Source organism: Ailuropoda melanoleuca, chromosome 8 (assembly GCF_002007445.2).
Source record: "Ailuropoda melanoleuca isolate Jingjing chromosome 8, ASM200744v2, whole genome shotgun sequence".
NCBI classification, from domain to species: domain Eukaryota; kingdom Metazoa; phylum Chordata; class Mammalia; order Carnivora; family Ursidae; genus Ailuropoda; species Ailuropoda melanoleuca.
In genome coordinates this window covers 64,554,477-64,577,346 of record NC_048225.1, presented here as the reverse complement: position 1 = coordinate 64,577,346, position 22,870 = coordinate 64,554,477, and the positions used below count along the sequence as shown (strand labels likewise).

Genomic DNA, 22,870 nt, shown 5'->3' with positions numbered 1-22,870 from the left:
GGGGAGTTGGAGGAAGGGGGTCAAAGGTTCAAACTTCCTGTTATAAGATGAATGAGCCTACGGGATGGCCTACGGGATGTGAGGTACACACAGTGATTGTAGCCAGTGTTGCTGTAAGGCACACAGGAAAGTTAAGAGGTAGGTCCCAAGAGTTCTCATCCCAAGGGAAAAAACATTTCTTTCTTTTCATGGGATGATGGATGTCATCTAAACTGACTGTGGCACCGTTTCACAGTAGCTGTGAGTCACATCATGCTGTACACCCTAACCTTCAATAGTTCTGTATGTCAATTTTATCATCAAAACTGGAGAGAGAAAGAAGAAACCCCATAGTCAACCATACGTCCCTCTGAGCCTTTTCTGAATACCAATCCCAGGGCATGCGGATGGGTGTAACTTGAAAAGAAGTTCCATAGTCAAATAAGTCTGTGAAATATTGGATTCACCAAAGATAACAGAACTTCTTGGGGCTTTTATGATGTTAATGAACTTTGTGAATCTTTTTTTAAAGATTTATTTATTTATTTGAGAGAGAGAGTGCACGCGCAGTGGGGAGAGTCAGAGAGGGGGAGAGAAACTCAAAGCAGAGTGCACTGAGGGCAGAGCGGGGGCTCGATCTCATGACCCTGAGATCACTATCTGAGCTAAAACCAAGAGTTGGACAGTTAACCAACTGAGCCACCCAGGCGCCCCTGAACGTTGTGAATCTTCATGAGGCGCTGTATGGTATGGGAGCGTAGCCAAATTCATTCGAAAAAGAAAGTCTTTTAAAACAGTGCGTTGTGGCGACCTAGCATTTCACGGAACACAGTTTGGAAACACTGGTCTAACTAAATATTAATACCATCTGGAGGCTGTATATGAATTATTTGCATCTTCAAATCGCAGCAGCTAATGTGTATTACTTCCCTCCTGATTTCGGGATATTGTGCATGTCGTGCCCTTAATGGTTCCTTCAGATAACGCAGACACAAGCCTTGTAGATTTCTAGGAAATATTCAAAGAAGAGCCCTCTGCTAATTTACAGAAAATGAGAGAACCCTTTTATCTTCTTATCCAGAGTGGTACACATTGTCTTCCAAGGGTCTGGGTAATTGAACGAGAAGTTATGTGTTGAAATCATTGTCATATGATGGTAACAGGAGGAAATTGTTTATTCATACACCAAAGAGTTTGTCTTGCCCTCGATTTGAAATACATTAAAGTACCAAAGGTATTTGGCGAAGGGGCCTAAACATCTAAGACTCTCAGGATCCCGTGCTTTGGGGAAGCATGCTATTCCGGATAGCTGAGTTTTCCCAACCTTTAGGGTTTAACCCATGTGTTCGTGAACGTTCAAAATTCTACCCTTTTTGGTGGACTTCTCGAACGTGTATCATGCAGCCTTGCCATCTTAACTAGGGCACGCTGAACCCAGGATTCAAGACTCAGCATTTCCTCCCATGCTTTCACTCCGCTGATATAGGAATGCCTTTAGGGTCCACTGGGGTACGCCACATTTTTTGACCCAATACCCAGAATCTGCCCCAACGGTGGTGTCAGCTTTGTTCTTGTCTTTTTATTTTTTATTTTTTAATTTTTCTATTTTTTTCTTTGTCTTTTTATATCACTCTGGCCACAAACTATTTTTTCTCATCATTGCCTTCATTCAGCCTCCTGCAGCCCCCCCCCGCATTTTGCAATCTGCTCTTGTCTCCCCGCTTCATGTAATGGACTTCATATTAATTTGCTAACTTTCAGTAGGCTGTTAAGCAGATCATCACACTTCTAACAATCCTTTTTATTTTATTTTATTTTATTTTATTTTATTTTTTTAAGATTTTATTTATTTATTTGACAGAGAGAGACAGCGAGCGAGAGAGGGAACACAAGCAGGGGGAGTGGGAGAGGAAGAAGCAGGCTCATAGCGGAGGAGCCCGATGTGGGGGCTCGATCCCATAACACCGGGATCACGCCCTGAGCCGAAGGCAGACGCTTAACCACTGTGCCACCCAGGCGCCCCTAACAATCCTTTTTAAAACAAGAAGAGCCTAGGGGTCTTTGAGCAAAATGCAGACTTTAGCTGTGTAGGGGCCTTTGGGTTATTTCTATGTTTTATTTATTTTTTAAAGTAAGCTCTATGCCCAATGTGGGGCGTGAACTCATGACCCCAGGATCAATAGTCGCATGCTCCACTGACTGAGCCAGCCAGGTGTCCCTGTTTAATTTTTTTTAATGTGTTTTAGGGGTGCCTGGATGGTTCAGTCAGTTGAGCGTCTAACTCTTGATTTCAGCTCAGGTCATGATCTCAGGGTCCTGGGATCAAGCCCCATGTCAGGCTCCATGCTCAGTGTGGAGTCTGCTTGTCCCTCTCCCTCTGCTCCCTCCCTGCTTGCGCTCTCCTCTCTCTCTCTTAAATAAATACTTTAAAAAAAAAGGGCTTTAGGTAGGTGAGTGAGCCAGATGACCGTGTTATTAAAATAAATTTACTTAACTTATTCAAACTGGAATCCTAATTCAGTTTCCTAATGACCACTGGCCTTGTGATTGCTAAGGCACTAACACCTTCCGTTCAAAAACTTCTCCAAGAGTTTCACAAGCACGAACTTTGACCACACCTGATGATACAGAGGCCAATTCTAAGGACAACTACAGTGTAGCTCTTTAACTATTCACGGGTGCTCACCTAAAGCAATCAGATGAGTTTCCCAAGTTCACACAGTGAAACCTCCAGGGAACAAGAAACATCTGACTTTTAATCAGTCTCTATTCATCAGATATTTTCTCTTTAGTTGCCAAAATAAAATTAAATAAAATAATGAAGTCTATTTCCTTATTAAAGATAACCCCAGTTAGTGGATGTGATGGTCAATTTTATGTGTCAATTTGACTGGGCCATGAGGTGGCTGGATATTTGGTCAAACATTGCTTTTGGTGTTCCTGTTAGAATATTTCATTTTTTTTAAAGATTTTATCTATTTATGTGACAGAGAGACAGCCAGTGAGAGAGGGAACACAGCAGAGGAGTGGGAGAGGAAGAAGCAGGCTCCCAGCAGAGGAGCCTGATGTGGGACTCGATCCCGGAAAGCCGGGATCACGCCCTGAGCCAAAGGCAGGCAGACACTTAATGACTGCGCTACCCAGGCCCCCCTGTTAGAATATTTCTGAATGATATTAACATTTGAGTCAGTAGATTAAGTAAAGCAGATTGCTCTTCCTCATGTGGGTGGGCCTTATCCAATCAGCTGAAGTCCTGATTAGAGCAGAAAACCTGACCCACCTCCCAGGAAGGGAGGGTTCTTTCTGCCTGACTGCCTTTGAATTGGGACATCAGTTTTTTCCTTCCTTCAGACTGGAACGGCACCATTGGCTTTCCTGGGGCTCCCACTTACTGACTTACTCTGCAGATCTTGGGACATGTCAGCCTCCATAATTGTGGGGGCGGAAGGTGAGCCAATTCTTTATAACAAATCTGCCTGCTGGGGTGCCTGGGAGGCTCAGTTGGTTGAGCGACCAACTCTTGATCTTGGCTCAGATCATGATCTCAGGGTCGTGAGATCGAGCCCCGCACTGGCTTCTGCGCTCAGCACACAGCGTGCTTGTTCCACTCCCTCCCCTTCTGCCCTTCCCCCTGCTCGCTAATTCGAGCTCTCTATGTCTCTATCTAAAGTAAATGAATAAAATCTTTAAAAAAAAACCAACCTGCCTGCCTCTCATGCTTTGCTCTATTGCACTTGGCAGATAATGCATTTTTTACTGATCGGAGGTTTGTAGCAACCCTGCATCAAGCAAGTGTTTTGTTATCATCTTTCCAACATTATTTGCTCACTTCATGTCTGTGTCACATTTTAGTAATTCTCACGATATTTCAAACTTTGTCATTATCATCATTACTATTACTACTACTACTATTGTTATTATTAAGTAGGCTCCACACCTAGCATGCAGCCCAGTGAGGGGCTTGAACTCGGGACCCTGAGATCAAGACCTGAGCTGAGGTTGAGAGTCAGTTGCTTAACCGACTGAGCCACCCGGGCACCCCACTTTGTCATTATTATATTTTTTATGGTGATCTGTGATCTTTGATGTTACTATTGCAATTGTCTTGGGGCAACAAAACAATGCGGTAGAGGATGGCAAACTTAATTGACAAATATTGTGTGTGCTCTGACGGCAGATGGGGAGGCAAGAGCAGGAGATCTAGAATCAGGAGCGGAGCCTGAAGATGGGGCTGACGGGCTGCAACCTCGTGATGAAACTTGAATGGACAAGCAGAGAAAGTGGTTTCCTGAGATTGCATGTACTCCTGGTGAAGATCGTTGAAATGACAATGAAGGATTTAGAATATTCCAGAAACTGAGCTGATAAGGCAGCAGCAGGGTTTGTGAGGACTGATTCCGGTTTTGGAAGAAGTTCTCCCATGGGCCCCATGCTATCAAACAGCATCGCACGCTACGCAGGATTTCTCCATGAAAGGAAACGTGCGTTGATGCTGCAAACTTCACCGTGGTCTTACTTTAAGAGTGCCACGGCCACCCCAACCTTCAGCGCGCACCACCCTGACCAGTCAGCAGCCACCAGCATGGAGGCGAGAGCCTCCAACAGCAAAAAGATGACGACTCGCTGAAAGCTCAGATGATGGTTGGGGTATGTGCAAAAAAATAAAATATTTTTTTCATTAAGGTGTGTGCATTTTTTTAGGCGTGATGGTATTGCACACCTAATAGCATAAACAGAACCTTTATATTCACTGGAAACAAAAAAATTCATTCGATTTGCTTTATTGCGATATTGGCTTTATTGTGGTGTTCTGGAACTGAGCCCACCATATCTCCGAGGTGTGCCTGTATCTCTCTCTCTCTCTCTGTCCACGCTATTGGTTCTGTTTCTCTAGAAAACCCTAATACAGTGAACATACTCCAATGTCAAATGACTAAAAAATATTCTTACAGACCTCTGACTTTTCCAGGAGGAAAATCCCCTTTTGAATGGCTCGGCCAAGCAGAATTCATAAAGAATTATGGATTTTTATTGACAAGAGGGAAATTGAATTTCAACGTTGAAAACGTTCCGGTGCCGACACACCACATTTAGGGAAGACGGGGGCCCCGCTGGTTTTGCTTTATAGTTCTCGCAGTGAATGGCAAGACTGAAATGAACATTTTTTAATGTAACAGCATTATTTGATGGCGACCCCACAAGGTAAACAATAAAACACACAAGGTGCTACCCGGGCCAATCAGGAGGGACAGCGTTTACTGATGTGAGTCCGCCCCGAAGGAAGGTCCTTTCTTCTCGCTGACACTTACAAAGAGGTGGGCTAATGCACGCAGCAGCCTGTGGGTCCAGCTCTTTCTCTCGCCCCGCACCTCCACTGTACTCTTCCCTTCCGCCCTCTCACGCGCCTTCCCAGCACCAGGGCTGAACACACAGTTCTGCCACCTCTCCACTCCACCTCGCCCTTGACGTGTCTTGTTTCCTTCTGCCCAATGCAGGAAGGAGGGTGGAGCTGTGCCTTCTCTGGCAGCCACACCTCTTAGGTCCTGGCTTCTGGCTCCACCTCCTACCCCATCCACCCCCCAGCGTCGACTCCACAGCCCTTACCCAGAGGCTGTTTTTCCATCCTAGGAGCTGACCTCATTGTTCCTGGGGCTGGAACCATCTATAAGGCAACCCTTGCCAATTTAGGAGTTTACAGCACTTTTGCGTTTGTGGCACGGGAGGAGCCGGGCTGTACCATTGTCTTTTGTCCTAAAGATGGCATTCACAACCTCCTGTCCGGGCCTGAGCGTGAACATGGCTGAAAGCACATAAAGTACGACTTGCCTGTCGCACATGGATAGAGTCTGCAAATTTACCAGTCTGGGAGCCTCGCTGTCATTTATAAAAATTGCCGGAGTGGACAGGCCTGCTTCCCATTCTTGCGGACCAGTAAGACATTCTGGCTCGACCGAGCCCCTGTCATGGGTTGCCACACAAACATTGTCTGGAGCTGTCATTTCCTGGCAGTGAACCACTATTCCACAGCACCTCAGGATGTGATCAAAGTGTCCTCCCGGCATCAGAACCAGTCCTCAGAAAGCAAAGGTAGAGCTCGAGTCAATCCTTCGGAGAAGATGGGCAGGAACAAAGTGTGGCTTTACTGGAAAGAACAGCAAATACCGTCCCAAGAGCACGGCTACACTATTTTGCTAAGAGAGGAACTGGCCTCCACCCACTCACCACCTACTGGTCCCAACCCTAATGTGTCTTCCTGTCCCTTCCCTGCCTACCATTATATGCAGTGGGGAAGGTGGCAGAAGTTGTCTCTACTTTTCCATAACCACTGACCAGTCTGGCCACACGGCAGTTGCCTACTGGATACCACTGTAGATTCTCAGCCACCCTGCTCATCAGCTGTCTTTCTAGATTTTTCTCTACCGATGTGTTGTTCTTGGCTATAGCCCTGACTTTACCGTCCTCAGTTTCCCGACTACTAAAATGAATTTTAAAACCACCAATCCAAGTTGAATTCTGCATTCTTAACATAGAAAGTGTTACACCAGTGCAAAATAAATTTCTTCAGACGTGCACTGGGAGTAATTTGACTTACTACCTTAGTGATTCATCAGATATCCAGTTAATATTTATTTGACTTCTACTCGGTTACATCATAGTGCTATATGCTCAGTGTGAAGGTTTAAGAAGCTTAAATATCAATCAGTAAATATGTATCTTTGAAAAGGCAATAGTTAATAACAATAGCTATTTCATATTTTAATGGCAATGCCTATCCAATACTTAGAATTTTTTCAATAATAGGAATTTAAATGCAACAGAGAGATAAAGAGTGAACGATTTCTTTCAGACGTGGGGTTTCAGGAGGATGAGATATAATGCTAGTAATAAATGACGTGGACTTTCCTTACTAAAAAGGACTGATTAATCTTACATGTACAAATCACCGAGGCAAAAACGTTGTGTACAGCTGAACTGCCCTTTTGTCTGGTTACCTGGAGGAGAGGAAGACCCCAAACCTTTGAAATAGCCTTTTTTTTTTTTTTTAATCCCAAGAAAGAAGAAATCAAGAATAAACGAAGAGGCTTGGGCTTGGAGCTCAGGTTTCTTGTCCAGGGACACTGAGGGCGGAGACGGAGAAGGAGCGTATAGAGGGGTTCGAGCTGTCCAGGGTCCGGACTGCTTTTCTGTACTTGGTGAGACACCCGTGGACTCCATCCGGGGTCATCGCGAGAGCCACTCTGCACAGCGCTGCTCTCCAGGGACGACGGCTTCAGCATTTGGTGTAGTTTTTCTTGCGCTACTGGAAGCCCCACCGAGGCCCTTTTCTTTCCCTGTTTCCCTACAGGGCGAGCGAAGCAAAGACAACAGTCAGAATCCCTAACTTCACAGGCCTTGGTTTTACAGTAGTGCTCCTGCCGCCACAGTGACGTGACTTCGGAGCCTCCTTGGAGTTTCCTCGGCCGAGTGTCCTCACTGCGAGCGTGGGGGGTGCGGGCCGGCACCACGGTGGATGGCCCTGGCCCACTCCCCCGCCCCCGCGGGACCCACTCGCGGGCAAGCGTCCTGCAAACGGCGGCAGGAGGAAGGAAGAAGGCACTGCGCGCGGCCGGCAAACACCAAGGAGGAGAGCGCTTGGCCACCGGGGAGCCCCCGCGACCGCTCCCGGGCCCCTGGGAAGGCGAAGGGGGACCTCCGGGGCCGAGGAGGCCGCTCCCACCGCTTCCGGAACTGCAGCGACTCTCCTCGCGCCCCCAGGGAACGCGCCTCCTCCGGCCCCGGCTCCCCGAGACCCAAAAATAACCACGCAGCCGCAGGGACACGGCCGGAGCCTGCGGGGCGGCGCCTCGAATCCGCCTTATCGCTCGCGGCCAGAACGCTCGAAACCTGACCCCGCGCCAGCCTTTTATACATAGTCCCCCGAGCCCCGCCCCAGCAACGTCTCCTAGCAACGCCTCGCCCTCGCGCTCTACCGTCTTATCGGCCTCCTCCAGGCCCTTCCTGTTCCCCTCCCCCGCCCGCGCGGCGCGGCGCGGAGGCCCTGATCACGTGACTTGCCCCACGGGAGGGGAGGGGCGAGCGGACGATGTGGGGGCGGGGCGCGGAGGGGCCCGTGACGCCATCAAGACGCGCCGGGCGGGTGGTAGAGCTCTGTCCCCGGGACCTGGAGGGCCGGGAGGTAGCCGAAATGGCGGAGGCTGTACCGCTGGTGTGGGTTCGCGGCCCCGGCTTCGGGTGCGAGGCGGTGCGGTGTGCCTCGGCCCGGTGCTCCGTACGAGATGTGATCCACCGACACTGTCAAGATCGGGTGAGGTTCGCGCTTCCTGGAAGGGAGGGGAGCTAGGCGGACTGGGGGCAGGATTGGGCGAGGTGAGGGTGGATCGGGGGCGCGTCTGTTCTTTGGGGTTTTCAGTTTTTGAGGCTGAGGGCACCCCAGTTTGAAAGTGCTTCAGACTGATGCTGAGGCCTTGCTTTGCTTTTGCTTTGGGGTGGCGGTGGTTTTGTGTCCCTACAGAAGGGAGAACAACCCCTCGGCTCACAGGCGCTTAGTTCCGCCCTCCGTGTGGACGAACAGAAACCTTTGGCGTTGCTTCTTCGTGCCCAAATGAGGCAGTTGGTCCAGATGACTTTTAGGGCGCATTTCCTTACGTTTCCGTTGCATTCATCCTGTGCTTCTATGATGTGCATGTTATCCACTGCACAGCCCTGTTAGCTCCAAGTAGAGGAGTATTTTCATACCCAGACCGAGGCCGGAGGATGGTTGGGGAGGGCAGTGGGTTCATCTGATCTCTGATCGGGGACGAGCACTCACACACGTGTCCTGTGGAGGGCGTGGGTTCTTGGGGTCTTTTAGATGTTTTCCCTGATCTCTGATGGTCACATTTGTCCACGGACTTCTAAAGTTACATGTGTGGTTAACGGAATTATCAAGCAAGCGAGTTTCTCCCAGCTGTGAGACATTAAACCTGTTCAGTTATCTAAAGGATTTGGTGGTCTCCCCGAATCTAATTTTAATTTTGGTCTTTGATCTAGTAGTCTGTTTTTCTTATAACCTCACTTCATCCGTGTTTCCCTAGGCTGTTTCTTCTGTTATTTATAAGCTCAACACATGTTAACACAGCAGTCGAAACCAAATCTTTGTTTATTTGGACTGGTTCCGTGAAAAAGCAACGTGTTTTTGCAAATAATGTGGTTTTACAGCCTCACCATTTGTCTTTCTACACTACAGCCGAGCCTAAGAACGGTCAGAACTGTTTTTGACCATCTGTGTGGGGAAATACCTTAAAAAATAGATGGATTTTAATATTTCTGAAAATAACTTTTATATCTCATGACAGTTGATCCAAAATGACCAGAAAAAATAGGATCTTAATTATGAGAAGTATTGGAAAACACAATTTTAAATAGGAAGGAAGAAATATGAATGGATGATTCTTTCAGGTGCTCAAGAAATAGGACCATAACATACGTGAACAGAAACAAGAAACTTTAAAAAGGGCATTTGATGAGACACTGGAAGAAATTAAAATAGCTCAAGTTCACATCTGTGCTTTTTGAAACAAAATTGTTCTGACACAGGATGAGGTCAGTGTTCATGTCCACCGAAAAAGTAACAATCTCTCCTGCTGTTCTTCAGGCTAGGATAACAGACACAGATTAAGTGAGCTGCAGAGTTGATAGGAAACAGTATTTCTCCTGAGGACATGGTACAGTTGTAAAATGTCATAATGACTCCCTTGGAAATCTGTTGCTTTCTGATTCACTAAGAAACCTTGATCTGGAAAATTACAGACTACAAGACACTTGCCGTTTGAAATTTTATCAGTGAGAATGAAGCATCCCACTCTTGCCTTGAGACTCTAAGTCACTTTGATATAGAGAACGCACTCTTGATTTCCAGCCAGGTGCAGACCTTCAGAGTAGGAGTTTTTGAACAAAACATTCCATGTTTATCTTAACTTTGTGGTTTCCAAGGAAATGGGTCTGGATCCAATTTACTTCACAGTCTAGACCTGATGTTGCCCCTTTTACACACAGCTCGGTCTGTTTTGAGCCCCTCCAAACACTTTCATTTAAATTTCATCTAAACTCCACCCTTGCCTCAAATCCTATAATAATTGTTTTTTGTTGGTGATGAGACGCCCTATGATTCCTCTTGTGCACAGTCCGTACCCCCCCCCACCTGCCACCTTGTTTGCAGTGAGTCAATAAATTTGACTTTGGTGAACTACACGTTTGTTTCTGGTGGCCTTAGGCTGATTGGGCTAAGACGCACAATACTTTGTGTTTGAAGTACTTTGTAAAACGCAAGTGGTCAAAGACCCTTAAATTGATTTTAAATTTCCTTTGTCCTTTTTTCCTACTAGTGATTATTGATAAGACTCTTAAGTAGAAAATGCAATTTTGTTGCTCAGTTGTCTTGTTTAATAAGCAGTTCTGTTTGGAAACGAAGTACAGTGTATATAATCTTTCTATCTTCACATTAATGTCTCTTAAAGTTGTTTAGAATTTTAGAAATATATACCCACTAGACATAGAAAATATTAAGAGAAACTAAAGTAGCTTTTCATTCATAAACATAAAACAAAGATGAGGTATATTACATACTTCATTTAATCTGTACAACTCTTAAAAGTGGACAATATTTTACAGATAAGAATGGTCCTTCTTGTTAATTACATCACTGCATCTAACCTGAGCTCCTTTGCTTCTCTCTCTCCTGCTAGCATGTTTGCCTGGGAAAAGTCCGGTCAACTTAAATCCACCTCTTCTGCCTGCCATCTGGGCAGTGACGGTGGCGGGGAAACTAATCACACAAATCAGTCTGACTGTAAGTTCACGAACACTGACACTCGTGACGCGTGGCACTTGTGCTGTATATCCCCAGGCCAGAGTAGGCCTCCACTGGGTTGGAGGACTGCGGAGATCCTGATCCCTGCAGCTCTTGGGCAGCGGGGCAGAATCTGGGGGTGCCTCAGCAGCTTTGCTCATTTCCCCGTGTCGCCTGGATGTGTTCTCTCTACACCATGTGTGAAAAGGCTTGGGAAGCAGTGCCGAGTTCATCGTTCTTACTCTCCTACACGACTCTCTGACCTCTTCTCTCTTTAAATCTCTAGTACTTCTCCCATCTCGAGGCCCATGCTTTGGATTCAGTGAGAAAGCACGGGCATTCAGGAGAGACCTTTCTCATCCTCACAGCAGTGCCCCTACCTTATTGCTGTACATTCTGCCGTCTCTTTTTCCGTTACTGTGGATGAACGGTCATTATTTTACGGGTGAGTTGGAATTAGCTTCCACTTGGCGCCATACCCTCTCTCCTCTTACCTTATTTGGCATTGGTTCTCTCTCCGCTGCATTTCCCAGTGTCTTCCCGTTTTCCTGGATCATTCTGACCAGTGCTCAAACTTGAGCCCCATCCCTATCAGCTGTCACCTCCTTTTCTCTAGTTTTCTTTGTAGAAAATATCCTTGAACAGAAAACTTCTCCTTTAGAACGTCCTCCAGTCAGGCTTTTGTTGCCGCAGACCAGCTCCTGTCATGCGTGCCATACCCGATGATCGGTTTCCAGTCCTCCTCTCTCTTGGCCTGTTGGCATCTGTGGGCACGCTCCAACGTTCACTCCTTGGCACACTTTGCTCACTTGTCTGCACATCCACCTTACTAGCCTCCCTTCCAGTTCCTCTTGCTGCTGCCTCTCGTCTCTCTGATCGCTAAACCTTGGAGTGGCTGTGACTGGGTCTTCTGATCTTTGTTCCTGTGCCTCCTCCCTCATGCAGGGCACTTCTTCCATTCTCTAGGCGTGCTGACGTCTTCCATATGGAAATCTCCAGGTCAGACCTTGTCCCCAGACTGCGGACGTGTGTCCCCACCAGGTTCCTCAGCATCTCCAAAGAGGTCTTATTAGGTCTCTCAAACAAACACATCCAAAATGAGACTGGTACTCTTCCCCAAACATGGTTCTCACTCTTAACAAATGGCAACTCTGTTTCCTGTTAGTCACACCAAATGTTTGGACTCCTCTCTCGTTGCTCTGTGGCTCTCACTGCCTGTCTCCAGAGCCTTAGGGGGACACCCCCCCCGTTTCTCATCCTCTTCTGCCACTACCCCCGAGACAGATGGCCTTCATTGCTCACCTGGGTTGTCACAATAGCTGATGTCTCTTTTTCTGTAGTCTTTATTTCCAGTTTAACAGCTAGAGTGATCCTTTAAGAATATAACTCTGCTCTCAATCTGTTCCAAACCCTGCAGTGGCTTTATTCAGAGTGAAACCCAAAGTTCTTACAGGGGCTTTTAAGGCCTCCTCATTCCCCTTTGGCAGACGTCTTCTAGCTACATTGTCTGTGTTGCTGTTCCACGAATACTCTGGACATATTCCTGCTCCCCACCTTTGGCTCTGGAATGCTGTTCTCCCAGATAGCCAGGTGGCTTGTTCTCTCCCTTCCTTTCATTCTCTGCTAAAGTGACACTTGATCAGAGAGGCTTTTCTTACTAACTGTGTATGTTAGGTAGATGATCAGCACAGCCATCTGCACACGCTGTCCCCTTCAGCCTGCTTATCACCAGTGGCCATCAGATAGCATTCGTTTGTTCGTTCTCTGTCTTTCCCCACTAGAACGTAAGCTCCCTTGAGGCAGGGTCTGTATTCATTGTATTATTCACTACAGTATCCCAGCACTTGAAAGTACCTGGCAAATAGTAGGGACTTGATTACTATTTGTTGAATGAACAGACGGGTCCCGTTGAAATGGCCGTGGGATGTGGTCCGGAACGAACATTCATTGTGTCCACTTTGGGAAGATACCAGTTGTGTGTTTTTCCTTTCTGTTGGTTTGTGGGTCTCCTTTTATATGTTCTCTTCATCACTTGCTCTGAGAAAGTTTGCAATCTACAGAGTGGGTGTGGGGGTACTAGGGCTTCTGCTGTAACTCAGGGACATGGGCAGAAAAGACCAGCTGGCCCTCCACCTGCTACAGCTGATGTAGGTGTGGGCAAACCATACTGTCTCCTCCTTCCCTCCCCCTGCGTGTCCTTATCTACACTTTTCAGAGCATGTATTGTGACTTTTAAACTCGTGCAACTTGATATTACCAGTTTAAAAAAAAAGTGAAGAGAAAAAGGGCCTGGCAGAATTACTGGGTCTGAGCCCCGTATAATTTTCCACCTTGACTCTGATTTCCTATCAGAGAAGAAGAGAGCGGTTCTTATTTTCACTCAAAAGACAAAAAGGTCTTGTGCGTATCATGACAAGGCGTTAGGAAACAGTCATACCCCGAATAAATCCTAGGAAGTGACTTTTTCTTTGGATTTTCAGGTCAACAAATACTGATGGAACACACATTATCTGCTTAATGAAAACATAATGGGCTGGGCCCCTTCCTACAGGAAACTTGTGTTGTCTCATTGAAAAACCCCAAACTTGTCTCTAGGATGTTCCAGTGGAATGCTTCTTTGTGAAGTGCAATGGATGCCTTGTGGACGTCAGTGACGGAGTGCGGCTCGGCGCCGTGTATAGTCTGGAACCCAGGCTCTGTGGAGGAAAAGGAGGTAGGACATGCATGGTGGCTGCTGCTTTGTGTCTCAGCTGCAGTCTCTAGCCCTGGGCAGGCCTCTGGGATGTGCTGGTCTTGTTCTGCCATATGAACTCCTTTATTCACTTTCCTAGTCTTGAGTATAGTTTCTCTTTTATTATTTTTGAGGAATATATTGTCTGATTATAATTTCTACCCTCGCCAGCAGGGTAGCTCTTAGGCAATTAGATTCCAAACCTTTGGGAGATTGGATGAAGAGAGACAATCGTGAGTGTGTCCAGTTTTCTGAAGAAAGAGTGTTAAAACAGTTAAATCTGGGGCGCCTGGGTGGCTCAGTCGTTGAGCGTCTGCCTTCGGCTCAGGGAGTGAGCCCAGAGTCCTGGAATCGAGCCCTGCATCAGGCTCCTCTGCTGGGAGCCTGCTTCTTCCTCTTTCACTCCCCCTGCTTGTGTTCCCTCTCTTGCTGGCTGGCTGTCTCTCAAATAAATAAATAAAATCTTAAAAAAAAAAACCAGTTAAATCTCCTTCTGCTTTTTAGCAAGATTTTGTCTGGTCATTGAAGTTCCAAGGGAGGACTAAAGTCAGCCTGTGGAATGTAGCCGTTTACAGATTGGGGTAGATTCAGGTCATTTTTGTACGAACACATCTAAGAGTAGAGAAGAGAAACTAAAAGAGCAGGAACGGATTATGGGCAGTTCTGGATATTTTTCCTGATGTGCTAACATGTTGTCCTGAAGCTTTCTTAACATCCGCAGTGATTTGGTTTGGTTGTCAGGGAGCGCACTGGCATCTCACATTATAATCATCCTGCTGTTTGAAATCGTATCGCTAAGAATGAAGCTTATTGTATCAGCCAGGGACAACTTACAATTGCGTTTCCTTTGAAACTCACTGCGAAGTCTCACCATAAAAATTTTTAAGTTATTGATCTGGGAACCTTGGGATCTGTGGCACTGGGTAAAGCCCTCTAAAATATCCCAGTGTGGGGGTTGCCTGGGTGGCTCAGTCGAATAAGCATCTGCCTTTGGCTCAGGTCATGATCCCAGGGTCCTGGGATTGAACCTCACACTGAGCTCCCTGCCCAGCTGGGAGTCTGTTCTTCCCTCTCCCTCTGCCCCTTCCCATTCCTGCTCTCTTTCACTTGCACTTTCTCTCTCAAATAAATCTTAAAAAAAAATATCCAAATGGTGCAGATACGGTATTTCAGAAATATAAGAGGAAGGGCAAAAGGCACGAGGTTGAATCAGGTTTATCCATATTTTTACCTTTGATGCCTGGGCAGAATCTTAATATTCTTTCTTAAAAAAAAAAAAAGATCTTTTTTGTTTGTTTGTTTTGTTCAAGATTTATTTATTGGGGCACCTGGGTGGCTTAGTTGTTAAGTGCCTGTCTTTGGCTCAGGTCATGGTCCCAGGGTCCTGGGATTGAGCCCCATTTCGGGCTCCCTGGTCAGCAAGGAGCCTACTTCTCCCTCTCCCTCTGCCTGCTGCTCCCCCTACTTGTGGTCGTTTTCTATCTAGTAAACAAAATCTTTAAAAAAAAAAAAAGTTTTATTTATTTCGTTTAGAGAGAGAGAGTGCGAGCATGAGCAAGGGCAGAGGGAGAAAGAGAGAGAAGCTTTAGCAGACTCCTCACTGAGCGTGGAGCCCGATGCGGGCGTGATCTCACGACCCTGAGCCGAAACTAAGAGTTGGATGCTTAACCGACTGAGCCACCCAGGTGCCCCAAAGAGATCATTTTAAATCTCGTGATATACTAGCATTTTCACAAATTTGGTGTTTGTCCGTCCTTGAACCCTTCTTTAAACCTGCGTTCTCCAAATATACTTGCCCAGGGTTTGGATCTATGCTCCGAGCGCTTGGTGCCCAGATTGAGAAGACAACCAACCGAGAAGCTTGCCGGGACCTCAGCGGGAGGAGGCTACGAGATGTCAACCATGAGAAAGCGTAAGCTGCCCGCTGTGTTAACTTCTTTGAAGACAGCAACGCACGTTCCTGCCAGTTGTGGTTGTCCACGTGCCATGCGTATCGAACGGTAGCCTTCAGGGATTAGTGTGGTCACTCATTGTTACCGGCCTTAGCCCTTTCCGTAGTTGAATAATTCCCGTGGGGTTTTAGGGGGTCCCTCACAGTGTGCTAGTGGTAAGGCCGGGGCAGGCACAGGACAGTGTGGATTCGTCCGGGGGTGGGAGACTTTTCACGTAGAAACAAGAGTGTGTGGGATGCGTCCGGTCAGCCCCGTCTCTCTCCCCTGTCCCAGGATGGCTGAGTGGGTGAGACAGCAGGCTGAGCGGGAGGCCGAGAAGGAGCAGAAGCGCCTGGAGCGGCTGCAGCGGAAACTCACCGAGCCCAGGCACTGCTTCACCAGCCCCGCGTATCAGCAGCAGTGCCATGAGATGGCCGAGCGCCTGGAGGACTCCGTCCTCAAAGGTGAGAAGGAGGGCCCCTAACTGAAGCCACGCCGTCCCCGCTGCGCACAGAGGGCAGTCCTGGAGTCCTTGTGGGTTACAGACTGAGAATCAGATAAAAGCCATGGAACCTCTCCCCTCGATAAGAAACAGAATGGGGGTGCCTGGGGGGGCTCAGTTGGTTAAGCATCCAACTCTTGATTTTGGCTCAGGTCATGATCTCAGTGTCGTCAGATTGGGCCCCGTGCTCAGTGGGGAGTCTGCTTGTCCCTCTCCCTGTGCTCCGCCCCCTGTGCACAGGTGTGCTCTCTAAAATAAGTGAAATCTTTCAAAGTAATAATAGGAATAAACAGTAAGCCTTAAACCCTAGAAAAAAAGAGCGCACCCACGATATGTGATGTACTTGACTTCTGAATTCCGGGGGCCCATGGGCCCCAGGTAAGAACACTTGTGCTTGGTGGGGTATGCCAAGTCCTCAGGAAGTCTTTAGACCTCAACATCCTTGCTTCTAGTTTTAGGTCTGTTTTTTAATGGTTTTTAGTGAGAATGATTAACTTTTTTTTAGGATCCAAAGCATTATGTTAGGGCCCTCGTGGGTTCTGTTGAGTAGGAAGGAATCTTTTCAGTCAGAAGGTTGTGATGGAATGCTGTACAAGCAGCAGGTATGGGGATGGACCATCAGGTCCGGGGAGGCCGGGGACGCACCTGTCCGTCTCAGAGCTACAGTGTTTTCAGAACCCGGTTCCAGAGCCAGAATGCACGGTGCTTTAAACCTGTGTGAGCTTGAGTCGAATCTCAGTTTAGCCGTATTAAAGTTTGGTATGTTAAGAAATTTAAAACTCAAGCTTTAGATTGCAACATGGCAGCTTTTGTCGTCCGTACTGTTTATAATGTCTTCAGTTATACTCACTTCTGATGGCATAACTGAGTTGGGAACATTTCCGGTTAGGTATGCAGGCTGCCTCCAGCAAGATGGTTTCCGCTGAAATCGGTGAGAGTCGGAAAAGACCCAACCAATCAGAAACAGACGGAGGAGCCCGTGCGGGGAAAAGGAAGTGCTTTTGGTAAGTTACACTTCATTTTCATCCCAAAGAGATCTGTGCGGCCTGACAGCATTTCCTCTTGCCTATCTGGCGTAAACGCTTTTTAAAGTTAGGTTTGATGGGAGCTTGGAAATTTCCAGAGTCTTCCAGTTCTCAGGTGTCCACGGCTGTCACACCGTGCACACTCCTTGTGGTTTCTGCCTTGCGTGCTGGGAATGGAAGCTAAAGGACGGTTTTTCCTTAGTGAAAGATCACGTAAGAATCACTTTATACTTGAATTACTATTTGGTGTTGAAAGAGTTAACTTTCAGAAATTCTGTGTGGAAGCCATGGCTGTACTTTCCAGATTGTTCTGTTTTCTCTGTGGTTTTTCACAGTCGTTACTGAGGTCTGTGGCCACCGCCAGAGCTCGCTTTGACCACTTTTCCACATGCAGCTGAAAAGCACAATGGCGCCTTCTCTTGTCCATCCTGCTGGTGGTGCTCCTGCCCTTCCCATGGGTCTTCAGGTCACTAGCTCAGTTCCCTTGGGCCAAGTTCTAGAAAATGACGTCCAGATGCATCTTGCTTCCTTGCTGGCCTCTGCTTTGGGGGTAGAAAGATAATTATTAATTAAAGATCATGGAACTACGTGAGTCCAGCATAGAATCTTCAGTGTTCTTTGTTTGTTTTTTCTTTAGCATTTTATTTATTTATTTGAGAGAGAGAGAGAACACAAGCAGGGGTTGGGGCAGAGCAGGAAGCCTGACATAGGGCTCCATCCCAGGACCCTGGTATCATGACGTGAGCCGAAGGCAGACGTTTGACTGAGCCACCCAGGCGCCCCAGGAATTAAGTGTTCTTGAAAGTACAGGTAGTGGGATTGTGTGGGGTTGGGGGGGTTGAATCAGGTTTGTCGAGATGGAATTTACGTGCACTAAAATTCATACTTTTTCATTGAATAGATCTATGAGTTTTGAGAAATACAGTCATGTAACCAAGATATAGAATATTTCCATTTCCCTAAAAATTCCCCATGTGCCCCTTTGTGGTTAATTCCCGCTCCCCTGCCCCCACCCCAGCCAAGCGCTGATGCCTGGTGTGGTGTTTGTTCCGACCGTTCTGTCTTTTCGAGGATGTTGTGCAGCCCTCTGTGTCTGGAGTCTCTCACTTAGCACAATGCTTTTGAAATCCACGGCTGATATCATATGTATCAGTGGTTCATTCCTTTTTGTTGCCAAGTATTATTGCATCTGTTTATCCGTTCTGTTGATAGTTTGGGTAGTTTCCAGTTTGGGGCAATTATGAATAAAGGATTTTCTTTTAACTGTTTGATATTTTATCTACGTTTCTCACTGTTGAGTTTTGTACAAGATAGGAACAAAAGCTTTAGGCAAAATGAATTTTGTTTTAAGAGATTCACAACTATTTAGGGGCGCTGGGGTGGCTCAGTGGGTTAAGCGTTTGCCTTCGGCTCAGGTCATGATCTCAGGGTCCTGAGATCGAGCCCTGCATTGGCTCCCAGCTCAGTGGGGAGTCTGCTTCTCCCTCTTGCTCTGCTCCTCCCTCTGCTTGTGCTCTTTCTCAAATAAATAAATAACATCTTTAAAAAAAAAAGAGATTCACAACTTTAAAGAGGATTCCCTCTTGGATCTTTGGGATGGTTGATTCCAGGCTCACTGAATTTTTTCCCCTCTGTTTATACTTCTGAATATCTTTCTCTGAAACTTAGCTACTGTCCATCTCACGCAAGCAGATACTTTGACCCTGACGGTCTGTTCCTGGACAGACCGTAACTCTGTCCAGCAGAGAAGCTGTACCTTTCTGTTGCTCGCGGCAGGTTGGGCATGGAAGGGCTGGAGACAGCGGAGGAGTCCAGCTCGGAGACCTCAGATGATGACCGGGAAGAAGCTCCTAGTACTTCAGGCACGAGCTCACATGCTGCAGACAGCGGCCTCGGTGGCGCGGAGTCAGCAGCTGGGTCTCCCCACTGCTGTCCGGGGCTGGGCGTGGCCAGCACAGCCTCTTGCTCCCCAGAGCCACTGCCGGCCCCAGGGACGGCCTCTGGGTGTGCGGTCTCCGCAGATGTGTGTGCTGAATCGGGACAGATCTCTGCTGAGGGGCTTGTGAACAGGACAATGGCCACAGAACCCGAGAAGAGCCGGGAGGAGGGGCGTGGGGCAGAGGGCGAAGAGCCCGCAGGAGAGGAGACGGCAGGGGCTGGACGGACCCCGGAGACAGAGCCAGAGGCGGAGGAGGTGGCCGATGGGGACAGAGCTGCCGAGGCTGCGCCTGGAGAGGCAGGGGCAAGCGAGCCCGCTGCCAGACTGGAGGGAAGCCAGTCAGGAAATACGGTAAGTAGTTTGGGGGTCCACGTCCGGAGCCAGGGCAGCTTCATGGCCACAGTTCCTCAGTAATTCCGTAACATGAAAACATGCTTTTCCCCCTCGGCTGCTAAGTGGGAAGGTTTGTTTCATAACCAGAAGTACAGATGAGGGTGAAGCTTGCCTCTGCGCCCCAAAAAGTCCTTTGGTTTTTTTCTTTTAAACTCTGGAATGTGTATCATTTTGCCACTAGGTGGCATCCCTGGTTCCCTATTTTATCAGCTCTAAGCCACACGTTGATCACATTTTAATATCTGAATTGGAGTGGATGGCCCGTATGAGCGCTTAGCGGCTATGACTTACCGCTGAGCGGGGAACCCAACATGGGCTCAATCCCAGGACTCTGGGATGATGACCTGAGCCAGAGGCAGCCCCAGGTGCCCCTCATGACTGGGAGGAGTCTGTTTTGAATATTTTCCCTTTTTCCCCCCTTAGGATACTGGTCAGCAAGCTCTGGATTTGCTGGCCTTCAGCTCCACGGCAGAGCTGGAGGCACTGGGTTTGGACAGGCTCAAGTGTGAACTCATGGCCCTGGGACTGAAATGTGGGGGCACCCTGCAGGAGCGTGCAGCCAGGCTCTTCTCCATCAGGGGCCTGGCAAGGGACCAGATCGACCCGGCTCTATTCGCCAAACCTTTGAAGGGGAAGAAGAAATGAATTTCATCGGAGCTGGTTTCCTATTTCTTCATAGTCTGGCGTTTGTAACCTGAATAATGTTGACTCCTGGCCATTATTCCTGTTGATATTAAAGCTGACTTTTTAATGACCTAATTCTGACCATCCTCTTTTTTCGTTACTGTATGTATAAAATTAATGTGTGAAATCATCTGGGCCTGCAGTGTTCTTCGTGGGATGATTTTTAATAACAGATTTAGTTTAATAAATACAGAGCTATTCAGATTTTGGTTTTATCTTGTGTCATTTAGTTACACAGTTGACCCTTGAACATCACAGGTCAGAAAAGCACAGGTCCACTTACATGAGGATTTTTTTTTCAATCAATAACAGTGCCATACTGTCAGCATATTTTCTCTCGTGATTTCAATAACGATTTCCTTAGCGTCACCGTAAGAACACAGTATGTAATCCGTGCAGCATACAGAACCCGTATTACTCATGGGAGTCCTCCTCGTTCTTTTCACATCTGTAGGAGCTGCGGTGGTTACTGCTTTCTCGTCCCGGGACCGGTGGTTTCTGTCTGCCCCTTTCCCTGATCAGTCTCGCGGGGACTTTGTGAGTTTTGTTGATCTGATTTTCAAAGAACCAGCTTTTGGCTTTGTTAACTTTTCTCACCTTTTTCGGTTTCACTGATTTCTGCTCTTTTTCGTTAACTTTCTTCTACTTAGTGTGGATTTACTTTGCTCTTTTTTTCTTTAGCTTAAGATAGGTCATGATCTTAGACTTTTTTCTAATAGAAATATTTGAAGTCGCACGTTTTTCTTTAAGTACCACTTGAGCTGCACCTCAGAATTTTTAACGTGTTGTCTTTTCGTTATCGTTCAGTTGTAAATATTTTCTCATTTCCTTGTGAATTCTTCTTTGACCCATGGGTTGATGATCTAGAAATATATGGCCTAATTAGCAGATGTCTGTTTTGTTCCCTAAATATTGTTACTGATTTGTACTTTAATTCCATCGAGGTTAGAGAATATGTTTATGATTTTAGTCTTTTTAGTTTTACTGAGACTCCTAATATGACCTGGTATACGTATGGTCTGTCTTGGTGAACGTTCCATGTTTGCTTGAAAAGAATATGTACTCCAGGGGCCCCTGGGTGGCACAGCGGTTAAGCGTCTGCCTTCGGCTCAGGGCGTGATCCCGGCGTTATGGGATCGAGCCCCACATCGCTCCTCCGCTATGAGCCTGCTTCTTCCTCTCCCACTCCCCCTGCTTGTGTTCCCTCTGTCGCTGGCTGTCTCTCTCTCTGTCAAATAAATAAATAAAATCTGTAAAAAAAAAAAAAAAAAAAAAAGAATATGTACTCCAGAATGTTGGGTGAATTTGTTCTGTAATACCATTTAGGTTACATAATTAATACTATTGTTGTTCACATCTTCTGTGTCTGCCTAGATTTTTTGTGTCTTATCAGGTGTTGTGAGGTGGTAAAGATCTATTATGATTGTGCAATTGTCTGTTTCTTTAATTGTATCAATTTTGCTTCGTATTTTGAGGGTTGTATTACGTCGTCCTAATGAATTGACCATTTTATTATTACAAAATTCCCCTCTTTATCTCTAATAACATTTTTTTTAAAGATTTTATTTATTTGGCAGAGAGAGACAGCGAGAGAGGGAACACAAGCAGGGGGAGTGGGAGAGGGAGAAGTAGGCTTCCCGCTGAGCAGGGAACCCAGTGCGGGGCTCGATCGCAGGACCCTGGGATCATGACCTGAGCCGAAGGCAGACGCTTGACGACTGAGCCACCCAGGCGCTCCTCTCCTAATACCTTTTATGTCCAATTCTGTTGTATCTGATGTGAATTAGAGCTTCTCCAGCCTTCTAATGCGTACTGTGTGCACGAGACACCACTTTCTGCCTCTGTCTTTCAACTTAAAGTGAGTGGAGTTCCTATACACAACACATACTTGGCTCTTAACACTTCTCTCTGTTCTGACAGGTGCCACCTTTTAATTCACAGCAAGCCGTGATTACTGGTAGAGTCAGATTTAGATTTATCATTTTATTGTTTTTCTGTTTGGATTAGTTGTTTATTTTAGAAGTACAGTTTAACTGATTGGCTTTTTAGCTGTCCTGTCTGCATAATGTTTTAGTGGATGCTCTAGGACGATATCCATTCTCAGGCTCTCAGTCTGCCTAGAGTTCATGTACCACTTCGCATCAAATGTAGAAATCTTGCAACTGAATAGGTTCATTTACCACCCCTGAGGCTGATGGTCTTGTTTTCATATATATAAAACTATGTTCCTTGTAAGCCCTGTGATATGTTGCAATTTCTACTTTAATCATATGTTTTATTATTTTTTTAAAGAGTTTTTATTTATTTATTTGCCACAGAGTGAGAGAGCATAAGCAGAGGGTAGCAGCAGGCAGAGGACAGGCAGACTCCCGGCTGAGCAGGGAGCCTGACAGGGGACTTCATCCCAGGACCCCAGGATCATGACCTGAGCCGAAGGCAGACGCTTAACCAACTGAGCCACCTAGGCATCCCAAACATAAATATTTCAAAGAAATGAAGAGGGGTACTTGGGTGGCTCAGTTGGGCGTCTGACTCTTGATTTTGGCTCAGGTCATGATCTCAGGGTCGTGAGACCTCATCGGGAGCTCCGTGCTGGGCGTGGAGTCTGCTTAAGATTCTCTCTCTCTCACCCTTTCCAAAAAAAAACAAAAAGAAAAGTCTCCAGGTTATTTCTAGATGTGGTCTCTTTAATAGTTCATAGTATTGGGTGACACATTTTAGGTTAGAAGACTGGCCTTTTTATTTTAGACCCTTATTCTCCTGTTACTTGTTGCTTCTTTCCTGTGCTCGGTTCCTATGGAACTTGAGTTTCCTGTCGTGTCCAGTGTGCCGTGTGCCACTCTTCGCATGCTCATCAA

The 22,870-nt window shown here is 46.8% G+C and overlaps 1 protein-coding gene across 1 annotated transcript; it reads left to right on the top strand.

Moving 5' to 3' along the window:
• Positions 1 to 8,095: 8,095 nt before the first annotated feature.
• Positions 8,096 to 20,156, top strand: SDE2 (SDE2 telomere maintenance homolog). Its single transcript, XM_002926696.4, has 7 exons — positions 8,096 to 8,284; positions 13,403 to 13,520; positions 15,339 to 15,450; positions 15,764 to 15,933; positions 16,861 to 16,975; positions 18,773 to 19,286; positions 19,752 to 20,156. The coding sequence occupies exons 1-7, from the start codon at positions 8,165 to 8,167 to the stop codon at positions 19,971 to 19,973; spliced, it is 1,371 nt and encodes a 456-aa protein (XP_002926742.1). The 5' UTR covers positions 8,096 to 8,164; the 3' UTR covers positions 19,974 to 20,156.
• The last annotated feature ends 2,714 nt before the right edge of the window (positions 20,157 to 22,870 follow it).

Excerpts from the sequence above, each read along its gene's own strand:
- SDE2 (XM_002926696.4), top strand. The coding sequence starts at position 8,165 with ATGGCGGAGGCTGTACCGCTGGTGTGGGTTCGCGGCCCCGGCTTCGGG. Across the intron at positions 13,521-15,338 it reads GCTCTGTGGAGGAAAAGGAG|GGTTTGGATCTATGCTCCGA; the intron begins GTAGGACATGCA and ends ATACTTGCCCAG. Across the intron at positions 19,287-19,751 it reads GAAGCCAGTCAGGAAATACG|GATACTGGTCAGCAAGCTCT; the intron begins GTAAGTAGTTTG and ends TTCCCCCCTTAG.